Genomic DNA, 25,390 nt, shown 5'->3' with positions numbered 1-25,390 from the left:
TCCTTTACTCTCCCATTGATGTATCCTATTCGCCCCCTAGCAGTGATGTAGAGTTTTATCCCCCTAGACCACTCAAGGTAATTCAGACCATCAAAGGGAATGACAGCCATGGGAAAGCTCACATCCATTCCCCCACTCACTCCATTGTGGCTCCCTGAGATCTCTGAAGTAGCAGAATTCTCAGTCGACATGGTCAAGCAGTTAATCAGTCCCACACACCGGACTTGGGACCCCTCCTTACTCCACAAAGCAATGTTCCACTCAGTTCACACCCACACACTCGGGTTTACCAACCAGATTGAGCAGAAACAGTACCAAATTCCGAACAAAACTGAGGTAATATTCGGCAAATTTCAGACCTGTATAGTTTTACCAGTCCCCACCTACCAGAATTCCAGAATGTCTAATAGCCACTAATCAGTAGGAGAGATCCTTCTTACTTATAGTCAACTCAAACCATTGAGAAGACAGGTCAGCATTGACCTACAGTTGTCTTAACACATGAACAGGATCACACGATCCAAGAAAACTAGGGTTACATAGGTTCGACAGCATTCAGCCGCCCCAGATTCATAGGGTTTTCACTCGGCACATGACCAAGGAGAGTAAAGAAGAGAAAAAATAGGGAGAATTGTACCAGTCGTAGCTATTCTGTAGTCCAGAATCAGATTTCCTTTCTGCTAGTCTGTTCGATCTGTTCTTTGGGTTGATCGATCTTCTCTTGACAGTAGGGTTGATCAATCTGCTCTCTTTTAATCAACATTCCCGCTCTGATACCATCTTGACAGTGTAGCCGGCCAGAGATAAGTGGAAGAGGAGAGAAGAGAAGAGAAGAGAAGAAGAGAAGAGAAGAGAGGAGAGAAGAGAGAAGGTTTGCAATGTAACAGTGCTGACGGCGCCCTATATATAGGGCGACAGAAATAACAAGGGAAAAGACCCTTGTGCCCCTGAGTACAATAACAGACATAACAGAAATAAAAAACGAAATAAAAAACACTTTAATTAGCCAAACAGGCCCTAACATCTGCAACCAAGTTATTTTAACATTATTCCAACAGTAACCACCCCACTACCAGTTTTGAGTCTCCTTCATTAGTTAACTTGCTAATGTTCAATAGTCTTGCCCTTTGCATTCCTATCATAGCCACGACTTCCACCCTAAGAGAATCACCCACACCAGCTGGACCTGAGAATAAAGCAACTAAATTCCCCTCCTCATCACTGAACCCTCCAATTCCTGACAAACCAGGACTCCCTATGCTACTGCCATCCAAATTAAAGTTTAATGAACCCTATATCCAGTGGAGACCACAAGGGATTGGTGGTTCTCTTTATGTAGGACAATTCAGCCACTTCCTTCCAATTTCAAAGTAGGTCATCCACTGTGACAGATGAGAAAGTTTCAAAGGACTTCAACCAATGGGCTTCGCTAATTGTAATGGACTCGATTAGAGACTCCCTACCTCTCTCCTTATCTAGAAAATTCTTGAGTTTCTTTCCTCCGATATTGTCCATAGTGTAGCTACCCTTGCACATCTCCACATAATTCTTCCCCTCTTCTTTGCCCATGCAAAGGTTGTTGTAGCAAAGAAGCTAGGAACATCATCCAAGGGATTCCACCTGCACCCAAACAAAGAAAGAAACCATTCCCAAATATAGACAACAAAAGCACATGATATTAGTAACTGATATCAAGTCTCACCATTAGCCTTACAATGAACACACAAATTTGGGGATAAACACCAATTTGGCCTCCTTCTTTAGAGCAAGTCACAGGTATTGATCTTCTTATGAATTCCAACAATACGCTGCAATCCTAGGTGGGACAGGCTTACACCATATACCTTTGGCAGGAAAAGAGCTTAAAGTGTGAGAAGATGGTTCAGAGCAAGGATTAAAGTATTGGTATTGGGTATCATATCGGACAACTCGGATAGGGATACGGATATGGATATACTTTGGAAGCGCATTGATACGGATGAAAAAATGTAGAGACACTTGGATACACTAGGGAAATGCTACAAATTCCATAAATATATTAACAATACTAAGTTTAATGTCAAAATATCCACAAATAATGTATAAATACATAGAAAATATATATTCTAATAATATACATGAAGAAATACATTACAATTAATATAGCGGGATGCACAAATATCATACAATTTTATTGACAATGCATCAATGAAGAGTCCAAGACACATATTATATAGATTTTTTAAAATTAAAACATGCACAAAACCATTAGTATTTAATTTCCTATTAAAGTCCAAGGCACAAAATATATGCAATTATTATATGTGAATTATTATATCAATTATTTTTTATTTTACTATTTTTAATTTTAACATTAACAAAAAAGTCAACTAAAAGATTAATTCTTAAATGTTTGATAAACAATATTTTTATTTTTGTAAAAAATAAATATGCTATTATAAAATATAAATTAAAATATCAATTAATAAATTATATAAATATATAACCTTAACTTAAAATAGTTTTCATTATTAAAATTTTAATTACTAAAATAGTTTTCATTATTAAAATTTTATTTCTATAAATTTTCTAAAAGAAAAAATCAATTTTTGGAACAAATATAGATTAGTGGATTTGATGGATTCAACTTATATGATATTGGATATGAATTTCTTGACATAAAAAAATCATTTTTTGATATAAATGTGGATTTGATAAATTATTTAATCCATTAGTTTATAAAATAACATTTTGAATATTATTATTTTTAATTTGTAGTTGGAGTTGTTGGATATAAATATGATTTATTTGTTTAAATTCTATGTGAACTGTAGATGTTGAAGTTAATATGAATTAATTTATTTCAGTTATAAGCATAAGATGAATGGTGGCTCAGTGATTAAAGGCCCATTTAACATTTGAGTGACGATGCGGGTTCGAATCACGCGAGCTCCTTTTTCCCTATATAGAGTCACACTTGTGTTGTTGAATTTTCGTCTGATACGCCTTCTTATCGGTGCGTATCAACCGATACTGTGCAATACACACCAATACGGGTCTGTATGGGACCGATACGCACGGTTGGCAGGACACACCTCCAGTCGTAGCATATCCAATATCATAACCGTCCAATACCATAGGATACACCCCGTATCGAGCATATCGTGTTGATATTTTAACCCTTGGTTGAGAGAGGGAAATTGGTCTTTTTAGAGGGGAAGTCCCCATCCAAACATGTTCCCAAAATTTGGTAGAGTCACCAGAACAAAGATCATACCTAACATAGGGGAGAAATGAAGGTAGCACTGCATTGATAGCCTTCCATGGGGAAGCTTGAGTTGCCCTAGCCGATACTCCAGCATCCCACCCATTGTCCAAGAGCCCATGAATATTGATAATCACCTTGGACCATAGTTTATCCCTCTCTAGAGGCATCCTCCATAGCCACTTCCCCAACCGAGCTAAATTCCTTCTCTGGATATTCCCTATCCTAAACCCCCTAGACTTTTACTTCTTTTAATCACTTCTCAACTAACCCTATGATCCATTTTATCTTCCCCCAGTTCCCACAAAAAATTTCTTATCATTTTTTCTAACCTTTGACCAACACCTTCTAGGATCCTAAAAGGTTAACAAAAAATACACTGGAAGGTTTGCTAAGGTTGATCTAATCAGTGTAATCCAACCCCCTAGTGATAAGTACCCTTTTCCAGCAAGCAAGCCTCTCTTTCTACCTCCTTACTTCATTGTTTACTGCCAAAGAATTTTAGTTATTCTTCTCCTAATGTTCCTCATCCTCTTGTGTCTCACAACATTATATGATAGTTGTTCAATTTTTCCCATTTAGCTCAGAGTAGAGTAACATTTGACCTAATTCATGTCCTACAAGCAAGATTGGGAGGTTCTTGATGAAGTTCATACAATCCAGTGATATCCTTATCATCACAAGTTCCAATACCTCATTTTCTATTTCCAAATTCCAATGATTTTATATTGTATTAAAACAACCAAAACAGAATCACCAAATCTTCATACTCCCATTTCTAAGGATCTTCAAAATCAAACACCCTGACTCTACTATTAAAATATCCAGTTTTCCTCTACCACCATCATACATATTTACAACTTAAGACCACCCTATATAGGTAGTCTACATGGGCAGTTTGCACATAAGGGCTGTCTCCAATATCCCCAATTATAGATATGCCAGAGGAGACGCCTCCCCAAAACATAGAGAGGTTCTAAATATAGATAAAAGTCAATAAGTGAGACTAAAGTTCAACAGGTTCACAAATTTGGGATCAAACAAACTTTGCCAATATCTACATCCATAAAGTCCCAAATCAGAACATCTTACACTTTAAACAAGATGTTTCTTGGATTAATTTCAGAAAAAAGAATAAACCAGATAAAAATGAGAAATCTACTAAAATTAATAGGAAACATTTTCTACCAAATTTTAGTGTTTTTGTCCAATTTACATAGATACGGCTGTTGGCCTCAACCTTACAAACCACCAAGCACTCTAGGGAAACAGAAGAATTAGTAGGAAGGGAAGGATCTACTGGGGTACACATGGTGGGTTAGAAAAGAAATCAGATCTGATATACAGTGAAAAAAGGGACATACAAGAGTTTCAGATCAGGAACTTTTTGTGAGGCCCAAACAAGACAAAAAGGATTGTTTTGTTAATTGGAATGTGGAAAGCAAAAACAAGGAGGGAGGGCTATGGATAGAGAGGCTAATAAGAATAGTGCTTTTCTAGGAAAATGGTTTTGGAGGTTTCTAAAAGAAAACAGCATGCTGTGGCATTTGGTAATCAAGAGCAAATATGTATTAGACTCTACTGGGGAATTCAGATTAGCTTAACACAATGGCTGTTTAGTGGACTGTGGAACCAATGATAACGCCCCACACCAGTGATAAAATACATGGGACCCAGTGAGAAGTTAAATAGTTATTGGACCTATGTATTTTATTACTGGCGTGGAGTGTTACCATTGGTTCCACAGACCACTGAACAGCTATGTCATTCAGCTAATCCTTTCTCCTACTGGGTAGGATTCTAGGCCCACCACAAATACCACCTTTAGAAGCCCCTGGAAAGTTATCTCTTCTATTCTCTCTATCTTTTTTCTGTGGAGACTCTATAACTTGATGCATCTTATTAGTATAGTCCTTGTTGTACATTACTTGTACTTCTTATTCTTCTTTTCTCTTTCAGCCCTATATGGGCATTCTTGTAATTGTACATATCTTTTAATATATAAGAGACTCTTTGAGGTGGGGGTCATTCATTCTTGACACCTCTAAGATTATTCTTGTTCTTCTCTCTATTCACACAAGAGTGTTGACATTGTATCAGAGCAGGTTGCTCTCTTATCTATTTTCTCTCTCTCGTGAAACTCACTAGAAGCAGTAATCCTGTCATATTAGGGCTGTTTTGATCAACCCTTTTCTGTTCAGTCTTCTTTGTGCAATCAGCAGGAGAGATTTCGTTAGATCTCTCTTGTGAGACATTGGTTTGAGGCCAAACTTCAGTTCTGGTGTTGCCTAGACCTGATCTACTCTTCCTACAAACAACATCTGATTTGGTGAAGTTTTCGAAGGAGTTCTGATCTTCTTCTTGGGGCAGCAACACTGTACAGTTTCCTTTTTTGGACTGTAACTTTTTTTTGGACTTCTGGCCTTCTACATCAGCCTGTGAATTGAGTTTTTCTCTTCAGATTGAAGGGTCCTCTCAAGCTCTTCTTAATCCTACACTCAGTTTCTGGTTTGGAGATTTCTGGGGACTGTTTCGATCAGCACAAGATATCTCCCTATTCTTGAAAAAGACGCATGATGTGTTGGTAAATCACAGTTTTCTCTCAATCGGCTGACTCGATCAACCTATAACCCTATATCTGGTGTCGTCCTAGGGTTTTCTTGCTCCCATTTATTTGATTCAGACTTCAGATTCATATTTGAAGGGTTTTAGACTTGAAAATCTTAAAACTTGCCTTTTTTGGACTGTCATCCTAAGTTCTTGATTGCTGAATTTGGTTGTCTTTGTTGTCTCTGATTCATATGTGTTTTTTTTTTAATCATGTGCTGTTGTCGAACTGTTAGTAGGCCTTTTTAATGACTCCCTGTGGCCGAACTATCGCTGTTAATAGACTGTTTTCAGTAGCCTGTTAGTAGACTAGTTGCTGGAATGATTACTAGGCTATTCTACGGGCCGAACTATTGCTGGAATGTTTTCAGTATTTTTTCTCTTTCTAGAAGTGAAAATTCTTGGGAGTTTAGCATTTTGTTTGTGTGGGATCTGGTCTGGTATATTTGGGGATACGAAGTCTAAAAAAATCTTTAAACCTAGCTCTGCTAGGAAGCTAGCTATGAAGGTTTGATGTTGAGCTTGACAACCTCTATAGGAAAGTAATTGCAGAAAAATATGAGCTGGATGACAATGGATGGGGTAGTGGTCCACCTTTGTCGACTTACGGTTGTAGTCTGTGGAAAGGAATATGAGAGCTTCTAGCCTGTTCAGAAGGGGAATTGGCTTCAAAGTTGGGGATGGGAGAAGGAACTTTTTCCCACCCTGTTAAGTCTGGCTGTAGATAAAGAGGCATTGGTAACTAATACCTTTGTGTTGAGGGACAATGCTATATGCTGGGTTCCAACCTTTAGAAGGGTTTTCAATGACTGGGAGATTCAGCAGGCTGGAAATCTCCTAGCTTCGCTTCAGTCTCAGGAGTTGAATCTGCAATCAGAGGATTCCCTAATATGGAGATGGAACAGAAGCGGAGAGTTTTCAGTTAAATCCTTCTACAACTCCATAGTGGGAGGGCCTGAAGCTCTCTTTCCTAGCAGGGCTATTTGGGGGACTGTGGCACCCTCCAAAGTCAAGTTCTTTGTTTGGGTGGCAGATTTAGAGAAGTGTCTCTCTAAAGAGATGTTGGTGAAGAAAGGTTTTAATTGTAATGGTCTGAGGTGAATTCTCTGCAGTGTGTTTACAAAATCAACAAACCATCTGTTTTTACACTGCAAGTTTGCTACAAAAATCTGGAACCACTTCTTAAGAAGTTTGAGGTTTGTTGGTGTATACCGGCCTTAGTTAAAGCATGCCTGGAGGGGGGTGGCAGATCCAAGGGATGACCAAAAAAGGAAAGAGGTGCTGGTCTGTTATTCCCCTAGCAATTTAGTGTCTGGTATCGACAGAAAGGAATAGCAAGGTTGAAGGTTGAACTCAAATACTCTTCAGAAGAAGTCATCGATTTGGCTTTAGGCTTTGTTAGAAAACGGTTGTCTATTCTTGCTGGCTTTAAAGAGGTTACTTCTGACTATATTTTTTTTAGAATGATCTTCTTTTGAGGTCCTTCTGGTTTTTGTACAGCTTCTCATTGTACAAAGGACCTTTTCATTAATATAATTATACTTTACCTTTTGCTCAAAAAAAAGGCTCTAAGATAACCAAGAAAACACAAAAATGCAAATCTTGTTATTGTCTTACAGACTAACACCCTATTGGTAAAATAGCCATAACTCTCTTAGAACACATCAGATTTACAAGATCTTGGTGCCATTGAATGTATAACTTAAAATTCCATCTACTGGCATCAAAATCAAGCAAAACAGGTAAGCTTTAGCTATCAAAAAATAGGTTGAAACAAAAGAAACATAATTTCAACTTTGTGATCCTTTAATAAGACTCATTAAATTAATGTTTTCAACCCGCCATTGACCCAGTCAGTCAAACTGTCTGAACCATCACCCGACCATGATTCCAGGCTAGTTATCTTAAAACCCAGTGATTAGTCAAAAAATGTCCAACCTGGACTATTGGACTATTGACCCGTTCGACCCAGTGATCGGGTTGAGGGTTGCACACTAAAAGTGTATGCAAACTTCCAAAGGCCATAACTTTGCGCTCGGATGTCCGACTGGGGTATTTTTTATTTTGGGTAACTTTTCGAGATCTATGCATCTCAAGGTGTTTTTTATAGGTAAACATTATGTGCCTCAAGGCGTTGTAGGCGCCTTGCCCCGCTATTTTCGTGGAAAAAAAACAGTTTTGGCCTTAAATTGCAATTTTTTATATTTTTTACAAATAAAAATTAAAAATATAAAATAATACATATATTACATGTAGAATATAAAAACATTATTTATTGATAAAATGTGAATTATATACACACGCACATATGTAGAGAGAGTGATGATGTGGCACAGCTTGGCCAATTCGACCCAAATGGTCGAACTGGTGGCCCATGACAAGGAGGCAAAAACGGTTTAACCTCCAGGTCAGTTTTGAAAGGGTTCAACTATGATACCAAAAAGATATGATATCAGAAAAACTTTGACCAATCAAATGGTATCATAAATGTGGTAGCCAATCAGGTGTTATTTATCAAAATTCATGGGCATTGGTCAAAACTCTTCTGATACCATGTCTTTCCCACATCATAGATTTTCCCATTTTAAAAACATTGCTTTAAAATACTAGGATCCTTTCAATACACCAAGACCATTGACCTCTTAATCATGACCTCCTCTTAGGTCATGGGAACCCATAAAAGGCTCGTGGCCCCATGCATGAAAATGTTAATTTTCCCAAAAAAGAGCCCAAGACACAAGGAGCCGCAAGAATGCCTCTAACAACAAATAGGTGGTTTGAGAAGAAACATTTTTTTTTAATTTTATACACAAAGAAGATCAAAGGAGAAGTAGATAGTGGAGAATGAAGAGAGAAGATGGTTTAAAGGCATCAATTGGATAGAGGCTTTTGGCCACTCATAGAAAAGATAAATTTGATTAAACTTTTGGAAATTGCAAGTACACACCTGAACCTGATATTATTACATATGTTAGAGCTAGCCAAATAAGGGTAGATTAGTCATTTTATTTCTTGTTGAGTGGGCCGACTTGTGTTTAGTTTATTTTCTTTTAAATTAAGATGTTGTTGGGCCTTGGGCCCATTAGTTTTTATTTTTTAAAGAGCTGTAATTACTTAGTTTGAGTTGCCGCCCTACTAAGGGCATCCTTGTAATATCTCATACTTAAGTTAATTATAAATAGAATGAGGGGCTGGCGGCTAGGGTTATGTCAATCTATCCTAGTCGACCTTCTTCTCTTTTCTTCCCTTTCCTCTGTCTCTTGCTGAAATCCCCAACTTTCTACTCTTCCTTTCACAAGAAGCTTGGCCGAAATCAGCACATAAGGCTTTCTACTTGGTATCAGAGCAGGTTGAAGGTTCTTGAAGAGATTCGTTCCTGCAGCCCTAGATCGGCCGACTGCATGGAGATTTAAGAGGTTGATCGAAGCTTTCAGGTAAGCCCAGCTTTTGGATTTTCTTGATGGATCTGTAAGCCCTGTAGCTGGTCTAGGGTTTCTCATCAGAATCAGGAAAAACTGGAGAAAGGGGAAGAGTCTTGATTTTGTTGGACTCTTCAATTTTGACCTAGATAGTGGCGTCCTATTTTTTTAGGGTTCCTCTGGGTTTTTTGTAAGGGGCGATTCAAGTTCCATGTGGTTTGGAGGCCTCTAGAGAGGGCGGTTGCTTCTTCTCTCTCTTCTCCCCATCCCACCGAAAAGGAATCTTTCGTGGGAAGAAAGTCCAAGACACCAAAGGAGTGTTGTTGGTTCCAGAAGGTATTCTATTTATTCTTGTTGCATTTTTTAGCTGTTTTCTGTACCTCTTTGAGACACATGGAGGGACACAGAGTTGAATATAAGCCCGGGAATGAAATGGGACCAGTAGAAGGAGGTGTTGGAGACCAATTCGGAGCCGGAACCATTACTACAGTTAGGTTGGATGGTACAAATTACTTGGAATGGTCCCAATTTGCAAAGATGGCCATTGGGGCTCGTGGAAAATTGGGGTATATTACTGGTGAAGAGGTAAAACCCGAAACTGGCAACTCCCGGTGGGTGCAAGAAAATTATATGGTAATGACATGGTTGTGTAATTCTATGTTTGCCACATATAAGTAAAAAACCTTTTATGGGCAAACACTGCTAAGGAGATATGGGATGGGGTTGCAGAGACCTATTCACAGAAGGAGAATGTTGCTAGGGCTTATCAACTGAGAAATTAGATTATTGCTACTAGGCAGGGAGATAGATCTGTTGCAGCTTATTTTTCAGTCCTTAAGACTCTATGGCAGGAGATTGACCATCTAGAGACCTTTGCTTGGGAAACCACCAAGGATGCAGCTGCCTATCAAAGACACTTAGAGAAGTATAGGGTGTTCGAATTCCTTGTTGGCCTTGACCCTGAGTATGACATTGCACGACAGCATCTTCTTTCCAGGGACAGTGTCACTCTCTCCCAAGCATATGCATTCGTGTCAGGAGAGGAGTGCAGGAGGGTTGTAATGATGAAGAATCTCATGTCTGATCAGTCTGCTATGGTAGGTGCTATGAAACCTAAACAGAATGGCAATGAGAACAAGAAGAAAGACAAAAGGGACTTAGTCTGTGACTACTGTAAGAAACCGAAGCATACAAGAGATACTTGCTGGAAGCTTCACCCACATCTTGTGCCGACCAGATTGAAGAATAAGAAAGGAAATGCACATATGGCAGTTACTGGTGACACTCCGGCCCCCCTACTACAGCTGCCTTGGAGTCTGTTGCAGCTGCTGCAGTAAGGGTCGAGCTTGAGAGGTTTGGGTTACTTCTGAATCAGAGGGATACAGCTAGTTCCAATTCAGCCGCAACCGGACAACAAGGTACAGGTAGCACAGGTGGAACTCACTCTACCTCCCTTGCCCACACAGGTAGTCCACATGTCACTGCAAACTATGTTTCTGCTTCAGGTAAGGAGAGATCTCCTTGGATTATAGACTCTAGAGCCTTAGAGCACACGACCCATTGCTCCACCATTTTCTCCTCTTACCAGCTCAGTTCTGGCAGAGATAGGGTCTCCACAGCTGATGGATCCCATGTTCCTATTGCTGGGAAGGGATCTGTCAAGATTAATGATTCCATTTGTTTACCCTCTGTCCCCCATGTTCCTAGATTGAGCACCAACTTGTTATCTATTAGTAGTTTGACTAAGAATCTGAACTGCTCAGTAATTTTTTCTCCTGGAAATTGTATTTTGCAGGATCTGGATTCAAAGAGGACGATTGGGAGTGGTCGTGAAGTGAATGGAATCTACCTCCTGGATACTCTTCCAATTCACCAAAGTCATCATGTTTGCAAGGACAGTGAGTCAAAACTTGTGGATCGGATTATACTTTGGCATAATCGTTTGGGTCATTTGTCTTTTTCTTCTTTAAGTTCTTTGTTTCCAAAACTGTTTGAGTCTGCGAGTCTGTCAAGTTTGAAGTGTGAAGGTTGTGAACTTGGAAAGCATTGTAGACACTCTTTTAAACCGAGTAATAAAAGATGTTCTTCTCCTTTCGATGTTATTCATTCGGATGTGTGGGGCCCTTATCATGTTCCCTCTATGGGCGGCTATCGCTATTTTCTCCTGTTTGTGGATGATTTCTCTCGATTTCCTGGATTTACTTGATGAAACCACGTGATGAGGTACCATCCTTGGTGAGGCAATTCCATCAAATGGTATTAACACAGTTTGGAACTAGAATCAAGATGTTCAGATCTGACAATGCTAGGGAATATTTTGAGAGACATCTTGCATCATATCTATTGGAGTATGGTGTTGTCCATCAGAGTAGCTGCTCCTACAGTCCACAGCAGAATGGTGTTGCAGAGAGAAAGAACAGACACGTTGTTGAAACGGCGAGAAGCATGATGATCACAGGACAGTTCCGGTTCGTTTTTGGGGTCATGTTGTTCTCACGGCAATATATTTGATTAACAGGATGCCTTCTCGTATACTTGGATTCAGCACTCCATTCAGCCTTCTTTTTCCTTAGGGGAGATGTTTCACATTCCTCTAAGGGTGTTTGGGTGTGTCTGCTTTGCGCATATTCTTGGTCCTTACCGTTCGAAACTTGATCCCAAGGCAAAGAAATGTGTCTTCCTTGGATATGCAGAGAATCAGAAAGGGTATCGCTACTATGATCCAGTCTCTAGGAACCGGTTTGTTACTATGGACATCACCTTTTTCGAATCTACATACTTCTTCTCAAGGAATCCTTCTCAGGGGGAGTGTTTTGGGGAAGTAAGTCAGCAGTCTATCCCTCTCCCAGTTCCAGTTCCTGTGTCTACTACTGTGCTTGACAACCATCCGATGTCACCTACCTTGCCACCCCCTTTGCGTTCCGTCTCACAGTATTACTCACGGCAGAGACTTCATAAGGAGGTTGATTCCACTACAGCAGAACTCACACCACCTCCTGTCGATCCCTTGGAGACTCCAGATTCGGCTGATACAGATCTAGGTATTCCTCTTGATCCCTCTACTATTTCAGTTCCCATTGGTCCCACTAACACTGTTACAGATAACCTTGATCTCCCTATTGCTCTTAGAAAAGGGAAGAGGAAGTGCACTGCTCATTGCATATCACAATACTTATCCTACAGTGGACTTTCTCCTTCCTACCGTGCTTTTCTCTCTTCTCTTGATTCCGTGTCTATACCCAAGGGTGTTAGTGAGGCTCTCTCCAAACCTGAGTGGAAGGTAGCTATGCAAGAAGAGATGGAGGCTTTGATTAAGAATCAAACATGGGAGATTGTGGACCTACCAGAAAGCAAGGAGACAGTTGGATGCAGATGGGTTTACACAGTAAAGTATAAGGCAGATGGAAGCATAGAGAGGTACAAGGCAAGACTTGTTGCAAAAGGATACACACAGACCTATGGCATTGATTATCTAGAGACTTTTGCACCAGTTGCAAAGATGACCTCTGTTCGAATACTCCTTTCTCTTGCTGCCTCGTACTCTTGGCCCTTGTTTCAACTGGATGTGAAGAATGCTTTCCTAAATGGGGATCTACAAGAAGAGGTGTATATGGATCTTCCAGTTGGTTTTTATGATAATGCTAAAGAGGGAAAGGTATGCAAGCTGAAGAAGTCACTATATGGCTTGAAACAATCCCCCAGAGCATGGTTCGACAGATTCAGAAAGGCCCTGATTGTTTTTTGCTACACTCAAACTCAATCTGATCACACCTTGTTTGTGAAGCGCAAGGGATCCTTGGTGTCAATCATAATTGTTTATGTGGATGATAATGTTGTCACTGGGAATGATCTGAGTGAGATTGATAGTCTGAAGAGGAACCTACATAAGGAATTTGAGATTAAGGACCTTGGAGAACTGAGATACTTCTTAGGCATTGAAGTTGCAAGATCGAAACATGGAATTTTTATCTCTCAAAGGAAGTATGTCTTGGACCTTCTCCAAGAAATAGGGAAACTTGGAACAAAGGCAACTAGCACCCCCATTGATCAGAACCATAGAATCAGTGCATCAGAAGGTGAACCAGTAAAGGACCTTGGGAGGTACCAAAGACTTGTGGGTCGGCTACTATACTTGTGCATGACAAGACCGAACATCTCCTATGCAGTTAAGTGTAGTGAGCCAATACATGCATGCTCCACGAGACCAGCACTGGAAGGCAGTTGACAGGATCCTTGCTTATCTGAAGCGACATCCAGGCAGAGGCATATTGTTTATTGATCATGGACAGCTCAAGCTAGAAACCTATACAGATGCAGACTGGGCAGGATGCCTCGATGACAGAAGATCAACTTCAGGAGTGTGCACCCTAGTTGGGGGTAACCTAGTCTCATGGAAGAGTAAAAAACAAACAGTTGTGGCAAGATCAAGTGCAGAAGCCGAATATAAGGCCATGGCACATGGAGTTTCAGAACTTCTCTGGATGTTCTCTGTTGGAAGAAATCGGTGTTCAGGTAACAATTAATATTGCTGCGATAACCAGGCAGCAATTAATATTGCTCATAATCCAATCCAGCACGACCGAACTAAGCACATTGAAGTAGATAGACATTTTATCAGAGAAAGGGTAACTTGTGGAGAAGTTTGTCTTCCATACATTTCTTCTGATCTGCAGCTTGCTGATGTCCTCACAAAAGGCGTTGCAAAGAATAAGCTGAAGCATGATCTACACAAGTTGGGGATGTATGACATCTACTCCCAACTTGAGGGGGAGTGTTGAGTGGGCCGACTTGTGTTTAGTTTATTTTCTTTTAAATTAAGATGTTGTTGGGCCTTGGGCCCATTAGTTTTTATTTTTTAAAGAGCTGTAATTACTTAGTTTGAGTTGCCGCCCTACTAAGGGCATCCTTGTAATATCTCATACTTAAGTTAATTATAAATAGAATGAGGGGCTGGCGGCTAGGGTTATGTCAATCTATCCTAGTCGACCTTCTTCTCCTTTCTTCCCTTTCCTCTGTCTCTTGTCGAAATCCCCAACTTTCTACTCTTCCTTTCACAAGAAGCTTGGCCGAAATCAGCACATAAGGCTTTCTACTTTTCTGTTAAGGTATGTGCTTATGTGGCAGTTTTAATAGAGATTTCCTATCCCATACTTAAGTGGGGGGCAGTTTAGTCTTTGTACAACTAATTAGAGGTTAATTCATATTAGGGTCGACTGATAGGGTTTATGCTATCAGATTCGACTATTCTTCTTCCTTCTTCTTCTTCTTTCTCCTTTACTCTCTACTGGTTCGAACTACCTAAACACAGCTGTCAAAACATGGTATCAGAGCCATAAACAAAGGAGAAGAAGGCAGTGACTTCAAGATTTCCATCCTGCGACTTCAAGTACTCTCTCTTTTTTTTTTTCTTCTTCTTTGGGCTGCGAATCTGAGGTACACAATTTGATAGTTGTGGCCTGTTATTTATTTTTTGTTTTAGGACTGCCGCAATCCCTATTACAAGTATTAGGAAGGTGCGGCAACCCTAGGATATCAGCCAAATACTACTGTCACCATGTGTGACAGCCCTAGTCGTGTGGTGGTGCTTGTAGTGTTTACCCTCTACTGAACAATTTCAAGAGGGTTTGTGTGTGGTTGCTCGAGTTGTTACATTGCTGTCATGGTGACTACTATTTCTAGGTTGTTAGTAGTGGTGTGAACAGAATTTTTTTTTGTGTGTGGTTGCTTGAGTGTTGTATTGTTGTAATGGTGCCTAATATTTCTGGGATGTCAGTAGTGGTGTGAACAGAAAAAATTTGTGCTGAAAGAAGTGGCCGAATACCTCAGCCTAGTAGCTTTCATCAATGTTCTAATCTTGATGGTAGCCGAATCTGGTCAAAACATCTAGTTCTTAACCTCAATGTTAGTCTACATCAAGTTGTTGATTGTGACTAGTTGTGAAATTGTTATCCGTGTGTTGTAGTGTTGCCTTGACAGCAGTATTTGGTTAGTGACTGAGAGTACAGCATTAGAGATAGCAGTGGGGGACATAATGGCAGCAACGGAAGATGGTTCTAGTGATCAGAAACCAAGTGTGATGATTCCCTCCGACTATTTGGGTGTGTAGATAACCTCCATTAAATTAAATGATGAGAATTATGTGCCATGGGCCAAGTCAGTGGAAGTTTTCCTCAAGGTAAAGAGGAAAGTGAAACACGTGAAAAAAGATAAACCATCAGCTGACTCTCCAGGGTTTGATGGCTAAAAACAAGAAAGATGCCCAAATCATGACATGGTTATGGAATAGTATGGAACCCGAAATAAGTGCCAACTTTATGTTCTTAGATACAGTTAAGGATATATGGGAACATGCCAAGAAGCTTTATTCTGGGCAGGATAATACTACAAGGGTATATCAGCTCTATCAGGAGTATTTCGATCTGCAACAAGGGAATAAAACCCTATAAGAGTACTATGCCAATATGAAGAACCTCAGAAATGAACTCAATGTCTATCATCCCCTCACTCCAGATGTTAAGGTTCAGCAACAACAGAGGGAACAACTAGATGTCACTAGGTTCTTAGTGGGGTTGAAATCAGAATATGAACCAGTTAGGGCACAAATATTGGGAGGCTCTACTCTTCCTACACTTGAGGAAGTTTTTGCACGGCTTGGTAGGATTTCTTTGGGATCTACAGAGAATCCCACACAATCTGACAGATCAACATTTGTGATAGCTAAAGGAGGTGGACGTGGTACTAGAGGGGGAGGACATGCCTCCCAAGGAGATCGTGGTGGTTCCGCATTTGGCCGTGGTGGTGGTCGTGACTCAGGGGGAGGTCGTGGTAAAGGAAAAAGTAACACTACAAGGAAGTGTACCCCTTGTGGCAGGGACGGGCATTCGGTGAATTTCTGTTATGATCTCCATGGCCCTCCTTCTACATGGACTAATCATGTAGTAGTTGGTGGGGTTGATATCAGTGATAACCAACAGGCAGATCTAACACCTTCCACATCTACATCTGTTTCCGAGGAGATAGTGAATGTACCGCGTGATGAGTATGAGAGGTTTCTCCAGGTTACTTCACATCATACTACAGCCACCCTTGCCCACTCAGGTATAGCTTGTCTGGCATCCCAACCCTCTCCCTGGATTATTGACTCTAGAGCCTCGGATCACATGACCGGGACTCCAGGTGTGTTCTCTTCCCTCTCTGAAAATTCCACATCTCAAACTGTTACTCTTGCCAACGGTTCCTCTTCTCCCATCTGTGGTGTTGGTAATGTTGACACGGCTTCTCTTTCTTTATCATCTGTTCTATATGTCCCTAAGTTTCCATTCAATCCTATGTCTATTAGTAAATTAACCAAGACTCTTAATTGCTCTATTACATTTTTCCCTTCCTTTTGTGTTTTTCAAGATCTCAAGACGGGGAAGAAGATCGGTAGGGGGCATGAGGCTGGTGGATTGTATTACCTTGACGGTGGTGGATCGTCAGTTGCACTTCAGACTTCACTCACTCATCTACAGTGGCATTGTCGACTGGGACATCCATCTCTCAAGGCACTCAAGATACCGGTTCCGTCTTTGAGTCATTTGTTGTCCTTACAATGTGAGACGTGTCAATATGGGAAACATCGTCAGGTTCCCTTTAGTCCTAGAGTTGAAAGTCGTATGTTGAGTCCTTTTGCTTTGGTTCATTCAGATGTTTGGGGTCCGATTGAAATACTCTTATAATGGTTACAAGTATTTTGTCACTTTTATTGATGATTGTTCAAGGATGACATGGATTTATTTAATGAAAGAAATGAGTGAATTATATTCCATTTTTCAAAAATTCCATGCTGAAATACGTACACATATTGGTGATCCAATCAAAGTTCTCCGTTCAGATAACGGTCGTGAATACTTTCTTACTTCCTTTCAATAGTATTTAGAACAGCATGGCATCATTCATCAAACTTCATGTGCATCCACTCCTCAACAAAATGGGATGGTTGAACGAAATAACCGCCATCTCCTTGAAACTGCTCGGTCTATTCTTCATCATATGATTGTTCCTTGAAACTGTTCGGTCTATTCTTCATCATATGAGTGTTCCTAAACGATTTTGGAGTGATGTTGTACTTACTACGTATTTCTTTATTAATCGGGTGCCCTCCTTCATTTTTCATGGTCGGTCTCCCTTTTCTATTTCGTTCCCCACCTTGTCTCCCTTTCCATTAACACCCCGCATCTTTGGCTGTGTGTGCTTTGTTCACAATCTGAGTCTGGGGATAGACAAGTTGGATGCACGTTCTATTAAGTGTGTCTTTCTTGGCTACTCTCGGACTCAAAAAAGGTACAAATGTTACAATCCCATTACTCGGAAGTGCTATGCCTGTCCTGATGTCACCTTTTTTGAGTCTGTCCCCTTCTTCTCGGGACCTGAAGCATCGGTGTCTCCACCTTTGCTTCCTCTTCCTCTTCCAGTCAGTGATCCCGCTCCAGTTGTTCCAGTTGGGGTTGACCCTTCACCTCCTCCAGTGCAGATCCCTACTGAACGACCACCGGTCTGGCACGTGTATACTCATCGACAGACACCGGCTCCTCCTCCAGCTTCTACCTTGTCTGTGAATCTTGTTGTTGCTCCTATCCCAGAACCTTCAGGACTTGATCTTCCCATTGCTTTACGGAAAGGTAAACGTAGTTGTACCCTCCATCCCATTACCAATTTTGTTTCACTGTTGTCATCTATTTCTATAACTAAGAATGTCCAAGAGGCTCTTAGCTCACCTGGATGGCGGCAGGCAATGGAGGAGGAACTTTCTGCCCTTCAGCATACTCAAATGTGAGAGCTCACTACTCTTCCTCCCGGTAAGCATGTTGTGGGTTGTAAATGGGTGTATACTATTAAATACTTGTCGGATGGTAGTGTGGAGCGTCTAAAGGCCAGACTTGTTGCTAAAGGTTATTCACAGTTGTATGGGGTGGACTATATGGAGACCTTCTCTCCAATGGCTAAGATTGGCTCTATCCGTGTCTTAATTTCCCTGGCAGTTATGTATGATTGGCCCTTGTTTCAACTTGACATTAAAAATGCCTTCCTTCATGGTGACCTTATAGAGGAGGTATATATGGAGCAACCACCTGGGTTTGTTGCTCAGGGGGAGGATGGTAAGATGTGCAGATTGAAAAAGGCAATTTATGGGTTGAAACAATCGCCTCGTGCTTGGTTTGGGAAGTTTAGTGAAATGGTGAAGAATTTTGGAATGAAACAATGCCAGGTTGACCACTCGGTGTTCAGTTATGATTCAGAAACCGGAAAGATTTTATTAGTGGTCTATGTGGATGATATTGTCATAACTGGTAGTGACAAATTGGGGATCGATAAACTAAAGGTCTTTCTGCAAAACCATTTTCAAACATAAGACCTTGGGACATTGAAGTATTTCTTGGGTATAGAAGTTGCTAGATCAAAACAAGGTGTAAACATGTGCCAAAGAAAATATGTTATTGATCTGCTAGATGAAACAAGACTGTTAGGTGCAAAATCGGCTGAAACTCCCATGGAGCCAAATGCTAAGTTGAGCAGTGATACAGGGGAAATATTTGATGATCTTGGAAGGTATAGACGGTTAGTGGGGAAGCTGAACTATTTGACTATCACGAGACCAGACATCTCCTTTGCAGTTAGTGTGGTGAGCCAATTTATGCAGAACCCTCAGATACCTCACTGGGATGCAGTTCTTAGAATTGTAAGGTACCTGAAGGGAGCTCCAAACCATGGGTTATTGTACAAACCAAGAGGAAGACTTGAGGTAATTAGGTATACAGATGCAGATTGAACAGGCTCTGTGTCTAATAGAAGATCTACTACAGGTTACTGCACATTTCTTGGAGGAAATCTTGTGACATGGAAGAGTAAGAAGCAAACGGTTGTGGCAAGGAGTAGTGTTGAAGCCAAATATAGAGCCATGGCACACACTACATGTGAATTAGTATGGCTGAGGAATCTCCTACAAGAAATCGGGTTCTCTATGGACAGACCTATGAAATTGTACTGTGACAATCAAACTGCACTCCACATCTCATCTCACCCTGTTTTTCATGAGAGAACAAAGAACATAGAGATTGATTGCCACTTTGTGAGGGAGAAGGTCCTTACTGGAGAGATAAGCACAGAACATGTGGGCTCAGGTGATCAATGGGCATATTTGTTTACAAAAGGCTTAATCTCAGGGAGAGTGAACTATATATGTAACCAGCTGGGATTATATGACATATATTCTCCATCTTGAGGGGGAGTATTAGAGCTAACCGAATAAGGGTAGATTAGTCATTTTATTTATGTTAAGTTATGTGCTTATGTGGCAGTTTTAATAGAGACTTCCTGTCCCATACTTAAGTGGGGGGTAGTTTAGTCTTTGTACAACTAATTAGAGGCTAATTCAAATAAGGGTCGACTGATAGGGTTTATGCTATCAGATTCGACTGTTCTTCTTTCTCCCTTACTCTCTACTAGTTCGAACTACCTAAACACAGCTGTCAAAACAACATAAATAAACTCACATGAAGATATGGAGTGAGACTTGGGCCTGTCCATTTCTTTTTCAAACAAAAACTGTAAATGTTATTGAAAAGAAAAAAGTGAAATTATAAGGTGAGTAATTAAAAAAAAAAGAAGTTAGAGTAGTTGAGGCTCAACAAGTAGTAAACATCCTGCATATGTTTTACTCATCATTGAACTAAGGATTAGACTAATACTTTATCAATGTAACATTGAAAATGAATAAAACTTAAAGCGGGATTGGTTTCATAAAACAATAAGAAATCAAAACATTCATGGTTGTGCAAGCTAAGATAGGTATATACTAACCATATTTTCATGATCAGCAGCAATCTTATTTGTACACAAATAAACAGCTGGTAGCACTTCTTTGGGCGATAAGGCAAGCAAGCTGTGCCATAACAAGAAACGTAAGAAAATAATTCATGAATAAATCCATCAATAACATTATGGTAGGCCCATGAATTGGATGAGATCTAGGTTTCTAATTAGATACTTATTAGTTCCATAATAGATACAAGAACTATTAGACTTTGGTATCATAGACCCAGGGATGAGACCCAAAAAGACTTGATATAATATTTTCAATCCTTAAATGGATGCCTTGAATAGGTTGAAAACTTGTAAACTACAACTTTTACATGTAAAGGTAACACAAAAGCCAACTAAACTGACAAGTGTCTGTTATTATCTATAATGCTGTTTAACATACACGGCATGGGCATGGTGTCAAATAAAGAATTTACACTAAAATTTGAAGGATTAACAACGAAAAAGCATCCATTACATAGTGCGTATGCAATAAATAATTACACATACGAGTGATTAAATAAACACATTTTTTACATAATATCTATATACTACATGAAGTAGCATATTTATGCACCTAAATACATACATAAACAAATGTGTATAGGGTCAATGATCCATCTAAATTGGCATAGATCTAGATCATGATCCAATTAATTGACACCCCCACCCAGGAGACAAGAAGATTCTGTAATAAGGAATTCAAATAAAAGAAATATAAACTGTTTCAACTTTCAATAGACCTTCTGAACATGTTGCACAGGATACCAGTAGCTTTTATCTTGCTTCTTTCTCCTTCCACCAGATCAAAAGTTCGTGCAAGATGTAAATATGGAGCAGGCTGTCCTTGCCTCCAGCATGCTGCAAATGCACGTTTGTGTCGTGCAAGGACTCCAAATTAAAGTTTCTTATTCATGGATCAGTAGAAAATATAAGCAGTTTCAATTAACTGTTTAACCAGAGAGAGAAAGAGTGAGAGAGAGAGAAAGAACCATGCTCAACAGGGGAATACTTCTCTAGTGGTAGTGATACAAGAGTTGCAGTCACATCTGTTGTTGAAAACCCTTGCATAAATAGGCTAGGAATATTTTCTGATTCCTCAGATGATTTTGTCTCTTTTCCAGAAGAACAATTATCAATGTAAGGTTGGCTTTGAACTGATAACTTCCCATCATTGTCATCACAATCCACCCCAGAATTATTATAATATACATCTAGGGCTACATGAATATCCCCTTTGGCTTTCTCTAGGATAGAGGCAGCATCAATTCTTGATAGACCACCATCTATGACTTCAAGAAACTGATTTATCTCTTCCTTGTATAACTCACTCATGTTACTGGACAATACATTCCTAGTATCAGGGAACTGCTCAGCCATATCAGTACCAATCTCACCAACTTGTGATGCGTTAGGGACAATCTTACTAAAGAACTTTGTTATCGTGTATTGTTTGGAATCGGACCTGCAAGATTCTGAAAATGAACCTAGCTTTGCTTTCTTGTTTGACTTATTCTCCACACCTGTTGCCTTTTTCCTAGGAGAGACGGTGCTCTTAATTGAACGCCTCATGTTGGATAGCTTCTTGTCTTGAACTAAACTATTTTTCATAATTCCAATAAAGTGTTCCTTAACAGATCCCATTTCAGGAAGTGATGAAGAAATGCATGCCAAACTTGTATAAGAAATAGTAGACAAGTTCAATTGAGAAGTCGTAGACCTGTTTGAAGCAGTTAATTGCTCACGCAGTTCTGTTTCACGTTCATAGAACTCAGACATTGCTTCAACAATATTTCCCTTTGTGTGTTTAAGCAAATCTAACATCTGTTCCCGAGTAACCCAGGGTGGCAAGCTATCACAAATCTCTTTAATTGACTCCTCCATATCTCTATCACTTGCCATGCTTGAATTTTGTAAATCAGGTTCTCGCAGGGCAGGTGATCTTTCCAAAATCTCTTTAGATTGCTTCACCTCATTCTCTTTATCAAGTTCCTTGTTCGAGTCGCTGCTAATGTTACCTTTTTCTTTTTCATCCTTGTTCCTAGACTTCCTGTGAAACCCCATTAAGAATTCTTGCTTATTGGCCATCTCATCAACCAACCCAGCAAAATGCTTCTGCATTGCCACAGCATGTTTGCTATCAAGCTTCTCAACATCCAACCCAACGGTTGGAATAACACGTTTTGGTCTCAAGAACCTAACATACTCTCTCAGCTCATTGTAGCTTGAATGTTCACTGTATGGTACAAGATGGATCTCAAATGAATCCTTTGTCCTTACTGCAAACCCATCTTTCCTTACTTCATACATCCACCCAGTTGGAACAAAACCTACCACCTTTGTGTACCCTCTCTCGATCATAATCTCCTCCATTTTGGCAAAATTAGACCTAAAATAAGGCCAAGTCTCGCCTAACACATTCCAGCTAACCACATGAACATCAGTAACCGAAACATCCTCTGTAAATATCCCACCTCCGCCAAACCCTAAAATACATAAAATTGACATTTTCCTGCTATCTACATGTATCATGCAGTTACATCTACGCGAAATTTCAACCAGGATTCTCTCTTTCCCAACAACATACGTAGCAATTAGAAACAACACAGACTCCCTCAACCGTTGATTTTCAGCTCTAATTCTCTCTATTGCTTCAACTATATAATTAACCGAATCATCTTGTGACGGAAAAACGAACTTCGGATTACAGTATGTCGTATCCAAGAAAACCGCATCCGCTCCGACATATTCACTTAGAACAGGCTCTAGTGTCATCGAATCACAGAACCGGAAATCCCCAGTGTGGACATACCTCTCATACTTTCCCTCAGTTCTAGGTATCTTAAACAAAAATTGAACCGCACCAGGGCAGTGATTCGCATCAACAAGAGTGACTTCGCACCCGTCGATAACAACCGGTTCACCAAGTGACAAGGAAATAACAAATAGAGAAGATAGTTTTAGAGCTTCAATAAGAAGCCGACCTGTAGTTTCTGAACAAAAGATGAGACCTTTAGACCAACCAGTTTTTAAGCCTGCGTAGTGATCGGAGTGGAAATGAGAGAGGAAATAGGAAACGGAGTAATCGCCGGAGTACCGGAACCCGTCAACGATAAAACGGGTTTTGGGGATAAGTTTGGATTGAGCGAAATCAGATGGAATGGGAGGGAGGGGAGATCGTTGAGAGAGAAGAGTGAAAGACCGAGGTGGAGAGTTTTGAGGAGATTTCTGAGAGAAAGCTTTGTAAGAGTCGACGAAGAGTTCGGAAGAATTTAGGGTTAGGGTTTTTGTGGTGGAAGATGGAGGAAAAGCCATGAAATCAAATGTTCATGTCTGTGACTGCAACTAAGCCATGAAATCAAGTCACCTGAAAGTGTAGGACAGTCTTCGAATCTTCGTTGGTGGGTCTTGCATTGCATGGATGGAGCCGTTAAAAGAAGTTGAATAGCGCCAAACCTGATTGTTCTGATGCTCCTGCAGTGAAAGGGCTTCGAATCGAATCGGATATTAGGTGGATCGTGGATCGTGGATCGTGGACGTGGACGGTGGATCCAAATTTGATTCGTTTTATATAAGAGTACAAATGCAAAACAAATATGTACAGCGTAAAATACGTACAATATATATATATATATATATACATTTATACCCCTTCCAAATTCAGCCTAAATAAATTATAAAAATTGTCTAAAATCCATCACTAATTTACTATTTTACCCTTTATTATGTTCGATCCATTTTGCAATATCTCAAAATTACCCTGTCACTCTTCAACCCAAAACCCTAATAGTGAGAAAGCATTGGCTGCTGCTTCTCCCATCATCTGAGAACATGAAGATTTGAGATTTGATTATTGACTAATGCTGATAGCACCAGAGAATTTGCCGCTGCTTCTCCCATCGTCTGAGAAGAAGAACAATCGGAAGGGAACAAAGAGTGCACACAATCGGAAGGGAACAAAGAGTGCACCCTCGTCATTCTTTGGGATATTGACGCAATTTCTCACCATTGTCGTTGCTTCTCCCATCGTTTGAGAAAACCAAAAACCCTAAATGTCTGGGACAACTTCTCACCAAGAGCACACCCCGTCATTCTTCAACCCAAAATCCTAATTGTCTGAACGAAAGAGAAAACCAGTCACCATCTAAGAACCAAGCATGAAGAACAAAAAAACGATTTCACCATCCCGTGAAGAACACATTCGACTTAAATAGAAGCTTACAGTGTTCAAGGTAAATGAACACTTTTTTTTTGTTGGAACAAGAGCTTTTAAACCTATCAATGGCATAAAAGGACAACATAGGCTTGCTTGCTTGTTTGCAGGAATCCATTAACTACTTTTTTTTGCATCAATTGTCTGCTTCTTGTGAGACCAAATGCATCTATTCATGGTCCCCACCATGAACAGAGTTGTGCCATTGTATTCATATTTTCCAAACCAAGTACTCTGTTACGGAACAATAAAAAAAGACATTATCTTTACACCTGTAAAATTGATGGTTATAAGTGGTTTTAACAAACCTATTTAGAGAAACATTATCATATTTTAGTTTTTTTCGTAGTTATAATTGGATTTAACAATTTGATTACAGCATAATTGATTTGATTCACCAAGTACAATAGAAAATTTGTCTGTCTCTCTGTTTTGTTCAACCTTAGTACTTTAGAACACAAAGTGCTTTTTTTTGTTTGATTTTTGGGCATAAAAAGGGCAGATTGCAATGACATGGTTCATTTTTTTTGTGTTATTTTTGTCTGATAGAGTGGTTCTTATGAATTTAATACATCTGATTTTTGGGCAGGCTGCAATGGCATGGTTCTTTTTTTTATTCTGTCAACTGGTGCTTGTGCACCCACTAGTTTATCAGTTCTCAATAAAAAAGATCTAGCACATGATCATAACCATTTTAACAAACTTATTTTCATCTTGTGCAATCAAAATAATGATATCAAGTCTGCTTTTTGTAACCATCCAATTTAGGTGGTATCCATCATTGTGTGGTTTCCACTCTACCAGTATCTGCACTAAAGAAGTTTTGATCAAGCAGACACCTTTGAGTTGTTTAGCACTTTGTGGTGCTGGATGTGTTTCATAAGTCAAGGATTTATTAACATGGTTGAAATTTATCATATCTCCTTCGTTTATCCCTTTTCTTGTCTTTCTTGTGCAGCATGTCAAATTAAAATGTATTGGAAGTAGAAGAGTTATCAGGTTCTTTCCCTAAAAAATCTTTAATTTACCCCTTTAAATGTCTCACTATTTTCTTGAAGATCTAATTAT

General features: G+C 39.8%; 1 protein-coding gene and 1 long non-coding RNA gene across 8 annotated transcripts in view; one reads left to right on the top strand and one right to left on the bottom strand.

Moving 5' to 3' along the window:
* The window catches only part of LOC104587735 (DNA ligase 6-like), a 58,508-nt gene extending 34,168 nt beyond the window's left edge, over nt 1-24,340 (bottom strand). Inside the window, exons 1-4 of one of the 2 annotated variants that reach the window (XM_088903920.1) lie at nt 21,102-24,340; nt 20,853-20,970; nt 20,110-20,191; nt 19,803-19,854 (exon numbers count right to left, since the gene is read on the bottom strand). In XM_088903920.1, coding sequence (XP_088760046.1) covers nt 19,803-19,854; nt 20,110-20,191; nt 20,853-20,970; nt 21,102-23,424 — 2,575 coding nt within the window. In that variant the 5' untranslated portion in view covers nt 23,425-24,340. The remainder of the gene's footprint in view (nt 1-19,802; nt 19,855-20,109; nt 20,192-20,852; nt 20,971-21,101) is intronic. The other variant, XM_088903921.1, reaches the window with a different exon arrangement.
* LOC148792119 (uncharacterized) overlaps nt 1-25,390 on the top strand; it is a 60,954-nt gene that overhangs the window by 35,001 nt on the left and 563 nt on the right. For 5 of the 6 annotated variants that reach the window (XR_016085712.1, XR_016085716.1, XR_016085711.1 and 2 more), the window contains one exon: nt 25,281-25,321. The exons of the other annotated variant lie outside the window; for it this stretch is intronic. This is a non-coding gene — a long non-coding RNA (uncharacterized LOC148792119). The remainder of the gene's footprint in view (nt 1-25,280; nt 25,322-25,390) is intronic. 6 annotated transcript variants of the gene reach the window in all.

Source organism: Nelumbo nucifera, chromosome 4, assembly GCF_055504915.1.
Source record: "Nelumbo nucifera cultivar China Antique chromosome 4, China Antique-T2T, whole genome shotgun sequence".
Lineage (NCBI taxonomy): Eukaryota > Viridiplantae > Streptophyta > Magnoliopsida > Proteales > Nelumbonaceae > Nelumbo > Nelumbo nucifera.
The sequence above is the reverse complement of the archived record's forward strand: the minus strand, read 5'-3'. Positions and strand labels throughout refer to the sequence as shown.